The 9,580-nt window shown below is 60.8% G+C and overlaps 1 protein-coding gene across 1 annotated transcript; it reads left to right on the top strand.

The window, feature by feature from the left end:
* Positions 1-1,603: 1,603 nt before the first annotated feature.
* On the top strand, positions 1,604-7,986 carry LOC102683498 (FAST kinase domain-containing protein 5, mitochondrial). Its single transcript, XM_069187569.1, has 2 exons — positions 1,604-1,763; positions 5,251-7,986. Exon 2 carries the CDS (start codon positions 5,258-5,260, stop codon positions 7,610-7,612), a length of 2,355 nt encoding a protein of 784 aa, XP_069043670.1. The 5' UTR covers positions 1,604-1,763; positions 5,251-5,257; the 3' UTR covers positions 7,613-7,986.
* The last annotated feature ends 1,594 nt before the right edge of the window (positions 7,987-9,580 follow it).

Raw genomic sequence — 9,580 nt, 5'->3', positions numbered from 1 at the left:
GCATTCTACTCTTTCTAGAATAATCTCTCAATCTCTCCATGGTTACAGGCTCAAAGGGCAAGCACTGCTGACCACAGGTAAAGAGGTCCAGGACAGATGTGCTTGTAGCTCCAGGACATTTCTTGTATTAGGAATTTGTCTTTTCACATACACATACCCCAACTTGCTCTCCATGAGACACACAGACAGGGAGAGAGAAGCTAAGGGTGAAAGTGCAGGGTCAGTCATTCATAAGGCACCCCTGGAGCAGCTGGGGTGAAGGGCCTTGCTCAGGGGCCCCTTGGAGTAAGATTCCTTACAGCCACAGGCGCAGATCCTGAGCCACAGAGCCACCACTCCACCAGCACCAGATAGGAGCAGAGGTGACACCATGGTTATTATGTGCGGAAGACAAACCCAGAATGAAGGGCAGTAGTGGAGAAGATCTTATAACTGAAGACCTGTTCCCCTTGACACATTAGTAAATACAAAGCTACTGCAGACATGCTCATAAATCCAAGCTTCAGTGCCAGCCTTGTGATTAATGTGCTTGAACTCCTTTCCATGGGCCCCAGTTACCTCCCGCCTGTGCGGAGTGTGTTGCCAGTCTGCAGGCTCTCCTGACTGGGGAGGTCGTCCACATGCCTTCAGCTACTGGAATCAAGGAGCAATCCCCCGTCCTGGGCTTCAGTCTGCCGTTAAACAGCCTGGAGATGGAGATGCAGAATGAGAGATCAGCATTCTTCCTTGTTAGAGCTTCACAATGGTCACAACTGACGGGAGACCACGTGGCTCAGCTACTGTAGGTCACTTGGTCGCTAGTATCCAGGCGATCAGAGGATCCCAGCCAGCGGTGTCTCGACGCAATCAGCAGCATGGCAGCTTGTTCCACACTCCCACAGCCCCTGTAACGCTGGGGTTCCTTCAGCGTGTGACCATCCTGAGCGTGAGGACTGCGCAGCGCGTCCCTCCTGCTGGACTCCTGCTCTGGACCTGAGCACCTCTAACTCAGAACCAGAACTGAAACCCATAGGAGATGTCAAACACTTCCAATCCTGCATTCACAAAAGCTCACTTAAAAGCAGCGAGCCAGTGCAATAACAGAAACCCTATTGTTGGCCAAAGCCTGCACTTCGGTCTCGCTCACTTCTTCCTGGTTCTACAGCAGCTTCTCCCACCAGGGCCCGGCTCCGGATCTGGGCTGAGGATCGGAGAGCAGGACAGTGCAGCTTTCAGTGTGCAGACTGGAATAATGAACATGATGGTTTGTCTGAACTCAGTTATTTCCACCTTAGTATTGCAAAAGATGTCAAGGACAATACTTCCCAAGCAGCTCTGTAGTCTTACCCTGGCAGAATTAATTGAGTGAACCCTGTCACTGGCACAGCCTTCCTCTAATCACTTGCATTTCTCATACACATGGAGCATATTGAGGTAACCAGTAAAAAAATCCAAACACTAATATCATAATGGCTTTATAAAAGCAGGGACAGATTTCCTTCTAGCGACACAAGTCAGAAAAGATGTGAAAGATTATTCTGCTTGTCTGCCGTGAATTCCGGAGACATCTAGTGTCAGTGTGATACTAACTGCGCATGCTTTCCTTTGTTTTGAAAAACGCGTTACAGCCAGTCCCCGGGTTCTGTTTGTCCCTCCGGGGGTCCTGTACGTCATCGAGTTCGTGACCTTTGTGCGGCGGCCGGTGAGGTTTCGGCGAACTTGCGGATCCTGGACTTGGAGGGGACTGCGGGTCTTGGCTCAGTTGCAGCGTGTCCGGAGAGGAGGTGGGTTACTTTGGCGGGGCTTCGGTACCGGGGGCTCGGGCAGGTGCGCACCCCACATGGTCCCGGCGCGTGTTTACTGCCCGGAGGCAGAGCTGGTCAGCCCAGCTCGGGTGCGACATCTGCTGTTTTACTTTCTCCGCTGCCCCAGGCAGAGCAGCAGGGGGTCGTCGGTGTCTGGGTGTGAAATCTCACACGGGCTCTCGCACGCCCTGTTTGTCCTCCGCCAGGTCCGCTGCTGGAAGCCGTGGACCGCCCACGGGTGAAGGAGGCGACAGAGAGGGTCGCAGAGTTTAGTTTAGGGCTCACACGCCGGGTGTCGGACAGGGAGACCGCTGTGACTTTGGGAAGCTCGGCATCTCTCCGCTAGCCGCTCCTTCAGAGCGTGTAGGAGCCGGAATTAACACAAGGCTGTGCGGTCAGGCCGGGAGCCCCTGAAGCAGTGGTTGGCGGCGCCCTGGGCAGCGTGAGGAGCGAGAGGCGGTGCCCGGCCTCCACCTGGCTGTGAAACAGCAGGGCGCAAGTCGCGGTGTGGAGCCCTGTCGCCCTGTCTGTTACAGAGCTGGGCTCGTTAAATACGTCCTTCCCCTTCTTCTCGCCACGTTAACTGTAGAAGACACCGAGCGCAATCCCGTGTATTTCTAAGAAAATAGCAAGGCTAGTAGTTTAATTGACTATTCGGGTTGGACTTAGAACCAAAAGTCTCTCCAGTCTGGTACACCTGCTGGTAACAGCCATACACACCCCACAGCACCATAGTTCCCATGAGTTTAACATCTTAATGCGGCCATACTTATCGCAAGCTACCCAGCCTGGCTACTTTCAAGAAACAGCTGGAGGAGATCCCTGGATCGGTTTGTAGCCAGCTACTCTATGAGCGAGATCCCCTTCATTTCATCTTCTTGCGGAGCACAGTGGATTGGATTCAGTCAGCACACTTATACTGAGAGGCAAGGACTGTTTTCTTGCAGCGATTGTATTCTGACTCATCAGTAGGCTTTTAGAACTTTTCTTGCGTGTGTTTTTTTTTACATTGCCTTATAACCTGATCCTAGAAGCTGGGGCAGGCTGGGCCTGGTTAGTACTGGGATAAAAGACCTTCAAGGAAAACTTAGCTGTTACTGTAATGGTGTTGGTGGACCAGAAGGTGGCACTCTTCAGTCTGAACTGGAATTTCCAGTCCAGTTCAATGGGGAGTGTTATTCATGGTGCCCGGGCTGAACTCCACTTGTACAGTCTGGTCTCCCTTGACCTACCCATTAATATACCTGCTGCAGCAGTTTCTCTCCTCCCCACAAACTGTGTGCAGTGAGGCTGCTGGTGCAGAATGATCCCTGTGTGTCTCCCAGGTGGGGCTGCTGGTGCAGAATGATCCCTGTGTGTCTCCCAGGTGGGGCTGCTGGTGCAGAATGATCCCTGTGTGTCTCCCAGGTGGGGCTGCTGGTGCAGAATGATCCCTGTGTGTCTCCCAGGTGGGGCTGCTGGTGCAGAATGATCCCTGTGTGTCTCCCAGGTGGGGCTGCTGGTGCAGAATGATCCCTGTGTGTCTCCCAGGTGAGGCTGCTGGTGCAGAATGATCCCTGTGTGTCTCCCAGGTGGGGCTGCTGGTGCAGAATGATCCCTGTGTGTCTCCCAGGTGGGGCTGCTGGTGCAGAATGATCCCTGTGTGTCTCCCAGGTGGGGCTGCTGGTGCAGAATGATCCCTGTGTGTCTCCCAGGTGGGGCTGCTGGTGCAGAATGATCCCTGTGTGTCTCCCAGGTGGGGCTGCTGGTGCATAATGGCCGCTGTGTGTCTCCCAGGTGGGGCTGCTCTTCAGACAGATGAAGTTGGTTCATTCTCTATGTGATGCGTTTCAGGATTCTTCAAGTTGAAAAATGTAACATTTTTTATTGTCATTATCAAATGAAATGTATTCTTTTATTTATAATAGTAGGGCAGTTTGTATTTTAATTTACTTTCCTGAATGCGCAGGAGTCCGAATGCCCCGCTGAGGCTCCTCTGTTCTCGTGGGGACTTGGGGTGTCCTGGTGTCCCCCTGTCAGGGCTTGGCAATCTCAGCTGCTGTGGACGAGTGTGTGGCCGAAGTTTGTGTCTCACAGTGGCGTGTGTGTGTGTTGCCGTGCAGGGGACAGTGTGGCGCCTCACGGTGGCCTGTGTGTGTCTTGCCGTGCCGTGCTGGGGGAGTGTGGCGCCTCACGGTGGCGTGTGTGTGTGTTGCCGTGCAGGGGACAGTGTGGCGCCTCACGGTGGCGTGTGTGTCTTGCCGTGCCGTGCTGGGGGAGTGTGGCGCCTCACGGTGGCGTGTGTGTGTTGCCGTGCAGGGGACAGTGTGGCGCCTCACGGTGGCCTGTGTGTGTCTTGCCGTGCCGTGCTGGGGGAGTGTGGCGCCTCACGGTGGCGTGTGTGTGTCTTGCCGTGCCGTGCTGGGGGAGTGTGGCGCCTCACGGTGGCCTGTGTGTGTCTTGCCGTGCCGTGCTGGGGGAGTGTGGCGCCTCACGGTGGCGTGTGTGTGTGTTGCCGTGCCGTGCTGGGGGAGTGTGGCGCCTCACGGTGGCGTGTGTGTGTTGCCGTGCAGGGGACAGTGTGGCGCCTCACGGTGGCCTGTGTGTGTCTTGCCGTGCCGTGCTGGGGGAGTGTGGCGCCTCACGGTGGCCTGTGTGTGTGTTGCCGTGCCGTGCTGGGGGAGTGTGGCGCCTCACAGTGGCGTGTGTGTGTTGCCGTGCAGGGGACAGTGTGGCGCCTCACGGTGGCCTGTGTGTGTCTTGCCGTGCCGTGCTGGGGGAGTGTGGCGCCTCACGGTGGCCTGTGTGTGTCTTGCCGTGCCGTGCTGGGGGAGTGTGGCGCCTCACGGTGGCCTGTGTGTGTCTTGCCGTGCCGTGCTGGGGGAGTGTGGCGCCTCACGGTGGCGTGTGTGTGTCTTGCCGTGCCGTGCTGGGGGAGTGTGGCGCCTCACGGTGGCGTGTGTGTCTTGCCGTGCCGTGCTGGGGGAGTGTGGCGCCTCACGGTGGCGTGTGTGTCTTGCCGTGCCGTGCTGGGGGAGTGTGGCGCCTCACGGTGGCGTGTGTGTGTGTTGCCGTGCCGTGCTGGGGGAGTGTGGCGCCTCACGGTGGCGTGTGTGTCTTGCCGTGCCGTGCTGGGGGAGTGTGGCGCCTCACGGTGGCGTGTGTGTGTGTTGCCGTGCCGTGCTGGGGGAGTGTGGCGCCTCACGGTGGCGTGTGTGTGTCTTGCCGTGCCGTGCTGGGGCAGTGTGGCGCCTCACGGTGGCCTGTGTGTGTCTTGCAGTGCCGTGCTGGGGCAGTGTGGCGCCTCACGGTGGCCTGTGTGTGTTGCCGTGCCGTGCTGGGGGAGTGTGGCGCCTCACGGTGGCGTGTGTGTCTTGCCGTGCCGTGCTGGGGGAGTGTGGCGCCTCACGGTGGCGTGTGTGTCTTGCCGTGCCGTGCTGGGGGAGTGTGGCGCCTCACGGTGGCGTGTGTGTGTCTTGCAGTGCAGCGGTTGGATGGCGTGGTATGTGCTGTGCCGGAGGCTGGCTGTCCCGCGCCGCCCTCGCCTGCCCGTGGTGTTGTGGACGCGTGAAGACGGGGACACGGGCCCTGGCCAGCGGAGGAGGAAGAGTGCTCCCAGAGAGCAAGAGGAGGAAGATGAGGAGGAGGAGGAGGGAGAGCTGGTGGGCAGACCCTCAGCTTGGCTGGAGTACAGGGTGCCCTACTGCCCCTCCGCCTACCACCTGCCCTCGCCTGGCAGAGCGCCCTCCCCTGCGGCAGGGGAGCCAGCGGAGGAGCCGGACCCCCAGGGCGCCTGGCAAGGAGGGAACCCCTACAGTGTCAGCTGCTCGCGCCGCCTGTCCAGCTCGCAGAACACCCTGCTGGACCTGGCCTTCAGCCCGGCTCGGGCCGGCCTCGGGCCGCAGCAGAGCGCCCCCGCGCGGGCGCCGGAGCTGGACTACGACAGCCTGGAGGACCCCCGCGCCTTCCAGAGCTCGCGGCCGGAGTACCGGCAGCTGTGCCACGACCTGGCCGAGCGCCCGCCCCCGCTGGCGGCGCAGCGCGCCTTCCTGCTGCTGCACCGCGTGGCGGTGCTGAAGGGCGGCCTGCAGCCGGACGGCGTGGCCGCGCTGCTGGCGGAGCTGGGCCGGCTGCCCCCGGAGCTGCAGGCGCCCGTGCGCGGGGACCCGCGCTTCTCCATGCTGTGCCGCCTGGCTGCCGAGAGCCTGCCGCGCTTCAGCGACGCCCAGCTGCTGGACGTGCTGCGGGCCTTCGTGCGGCTCGGCCTGCCGCCCGGCCACAGCATGCTGGCCCTGTACGAGGCCGAGTGCCGCCGCCGCGCCTGCCAGCTGCGCCGCGCCGACCTGCTGCTGGCTGCCGACCTGTGGCGCTGCCTGGGCCGCTCGGTGCCGCAGTTCCTGGAGCAGGTGTGCAGCCGCGTGGGGCATTGCCTGCCGGAGCTCGGCTCGCACGAGCTGGTGCAGCTGCTCTACCTGATCGGGGAGGGCCGGCGCGCGCCCGCGGACCTGCTGCCCCGCCTGGAGGGGGCGCTGCTGCGCTGCGCGGAGCAGCTGGGCCCCGAGGAGGTGGGCGCCGTGAGCCTGGGGCTCTTCAAGTCGCAGAGCGCGCTGTCGCAGGGGGCGGTGTGCCGGCTGGCGGACCGGGCGCTGGAGCTGCTGCCGGACATGAGCAACGCCGCGCTGGTGAGCGTGCTCAAGCTGCTGCGCTTCAGCCACCTGTACCACAAGGGGCTGCTGTCCGCGCTGGCGGCCGAGGTGCCGCGCAGGGCGCCCGCGCTGGGGGCCCCCGCGCTCATGCACGTGGCGCTGGCCTGCTCCTCTCTGCGCTTCGTGGACGAGCGGGTGCTGGAGGCCGTGGCGGCGGAGGTGCCGGCGCTGGCCCCGCACTGCCGCAGCAAGGACGCCGCCAAGCTCCTCTGGGCCTTCTGCTCCCTGGGCTACCAGCCCAGCAACGCGCCGGCCTTCCTGTGCAGCCTGACGCAGCAGCTGCGCGCCCGGGCGCCGGAGTTCGAGCGCTACCCCGAGCACCTGCTTACGGGCCTGCTGGCCCTGGCCTTCGTGGGCCGGTTCCCCCGCGACCTGCTGGGCCTGGCGCTGAGCCCGCGGCTCGTGCGGCGGGCGGCCGAGGTGCCGCACCTGGAGCTGCTCAATGACCTCCTCACGCTGGACGGCACCGTGGGCCTGGAGCTGCCGGACTGGGACGGGCCCCGGCTGCCCGCCGAGCTGCGCCAGGAGGCGGTCCGGCGGCTGTGGGACTTCGCCCAGAAAAACCAGCTGCAGAGGCCCGAGCTGCGGGAGGCCGAAGCGCTCATGGGGGAGCTGCTGCAGGGGGCGCACTTCGTCAGGAGGCGCATGATCCTGCCACACACGCGCTCCGTCGACCTGGAGGTGCACCTGGACCCCGCCGGCCGGCCCGCTCCCCTGGGCACGCCCCTGCCGCAGGACCCCAGCGGGGGGCGCCCCCTGCCCCGGGGCTGGGAGGAGGACTCGGCGGGGGTCCCCATCACGGACGGGCTGCTGGCCCAGCTGCTCGACACGAGTCCCACAGGGGCGCAGGAGCGCCAGGCCCCGGACCTCGCCGACGGGACGCTGGGGTTCCCGACAGGCGCGCCCCCGCCGCCCCCCCCGGGGGCCCCGTGCAAGCTGGCGGTGCAGGTGTCCAGCCGCAACCACTACTGCTACAGCTCGCGGCTCCTGCTGGGCCTGCACGCCATGAAGAGGCGGCAGCTGGCGCTGGCCGGGTACCGCGCCGTGGAGCTGCCGCCCTGGGAGTGGCTGCCCCTGCTGCGCCGCTCGCGCACAGAGAAGCTGGCCTATCTGCACTGCAAGGTGTTCGGCGCTCCGGAGTGAGCAGGGCCGGACAGGGCTGGGCTCCGGAGTGAGCAGGGCCGGACAGGGCCGGGCTCCGGAGTGAGCAGGGCCGGACACTGCAGGGCTCTGGCCGCTGCGCAGGAGCTGGTTCTGGGGTGATGCATCGTTTGGAAGGAGATCTCGGCGACGGTCTGTCTGCCCCTCGGAGTGCTGGTGTGCTTGGTGTCTGCGCCGTCACGCGCGTCCCCCCGCCTGCCGGACACTGTGGAGTCTGCAGCTGGACTTTCCCTCCTGCCCCTCGCCCACGGGGGGCTCCTCGGGACTGACCGCTGCTCACGGGCAGCTGGGCTCCGCCCTGCCTCGGGTCTGTCTACTCAGCTGCTGTTGACACATCAATAAATCAGAGAAACCCACTGCTGTGCTTTGTTTTCATTTCTGTTCTCTGGGGAGGGGTGGGGTTGTGTCGAATAGCTCGTTGGCGAGAGGACTGAGCACTCAGGGCTAGAAGGTTTCTTTGTGTGCTTGCGTTTGTCTGTGCCTCTGTCCTCTGTCAGTACCTCGTGTGTCCTGGAGGTGGCAGTGTGGGCTGGAGCTCTGAGCCACTGCAGAGTGTCTAGAATGAAGACAGATTGGTGCAAGTGAAAATGCCATTAAAGCCCAGATAAATAATTTTCACTTTAATGCTACTGGTCTCTACATTATACCCTAAAGCATAAGAGCACTGACTGCATTTATTGCTCTACACACAGGGATGAGTTTTTACTGAAATTGGTATTTTCACTTCTGAAGGCAAATTTTCAGGATTTCATTCCTGGCCAGTTCCCATCTGTGTCCCAGGCAGGCAGTGTACTTGCAACGGGTCTTATAGGATTACTGAATTTCCTAATACTGCTCCAGCATCTAGCTGCCCTGTCCTCTGCTTCAATCGAGTACTTCTCGGAATGTCTTGTGCCGTTGTCTGCGATCAGAACGCGTTGTGGTCTCAAGTGCAGAGAGTGCTGACAGATTGATGCCTGCTGTGATGCCTTCTGTTGCCTGCAGGGTGTGCACATGTTCTTCCTGTTGGAGCTGCTCTCGGCAGCCTTCAGGGCCAAGGCCTGAGCCCAGTGTGGATCTCGTGCAGACTGAGCCTTGAGGCGCAGGCAGTCAGCGGAGATGAGCATCGCTCTGCTTCACGCCTCTGGATTGATAGTGCAGTAGCGCTTGGACTGACTCCTGTTCTAGTGCGACTGTTCTCCTTCTCCGGGAGAGTCTTCCAGACAATACAGATCCACTGGCCCCATTAATGGTGCCTGTTTGAGCCAATGCTCTGGTGCACTAGTTTGTAGAATGAAGCCGGAAAGGCCTGTAGCTCTGGAGGGTTGTGGCTGAGGATGCCGTGTCAATCCGGTGTGTAATTTAGCTCTCACTCTGCCCTTCACCTGAGACTGGAGGCTGCAGGTGTGAAACTTCCTTTTCATTTTGGTGCTTCTGTTTCACAGCACAAAGCCAGACTCCGAGGGGCAAGGCCGTGTGCTCATGGTGCCATAGCATGTTTCTTTACCTTTATTTGATTAAAACAAGGATCTTTTCATCTGGGAAAACCCATTTCCTGACACCTCCAGAAAATGAAGGGTTAATGTATCTGTAGTCTTGAGTCACAGGTGAAGGGGCTGAGCAGGGGAGTTAGTGCAGGCTTGGTTCTGCAGATGTGCAGCTCAGAAACCCGGGTTCTCATGAATTTCTGTCTCCCCACAACTGATCCACAGCACACAACTGTGAATGATCCAGGTGGATTTATTAAGATGGACTCCTCTCTTATGCAGGTTTCTAGAGACGGGGAGGTTATGGTGATCAACTTCTGCCTCCCTCACTTCCAGACCACTATCCACTGTAACCAGGTATGGCTCTCTGCTCACCCACAGTCCACTGTGACCAGGTACGGCTCTCTGCTCACCCACAGTCCACTGGGACCAGGTACGGCTCTCTGCTCACACACTGTCCACTGTGACCAGGTACGGCTCTCTG

Source organism: Lepisosteus oculatus, chromosome 3 (assembly GCF_040954835.1).
Source record: "Lepisosteus oculatus isolate fLepOcu1 chromosome 3, fLepOcu1.hap2, whole genome shotgun sequence".
NCBI classification, from domain to species: domain Eukaryota; kingdom Metazoa; phylum Chordata; class Actinopteri; order Semionotiformes; family Lepisosteidae; genus Lepisosteus; species Lepisosteus oculatus.
This window is presented reverse-complemented; position numbering and strand designations above follow the sequence as displayed.

Coding starts and splice junctions, on each gene's coding strand:
- LOC102683498 (XM_069187569.1), top strand. CDS start 5,258: ATGGCGTGGTATGTGCTGTGCCGGAGGCTGGCTGTCCCGCGCCGCCCT.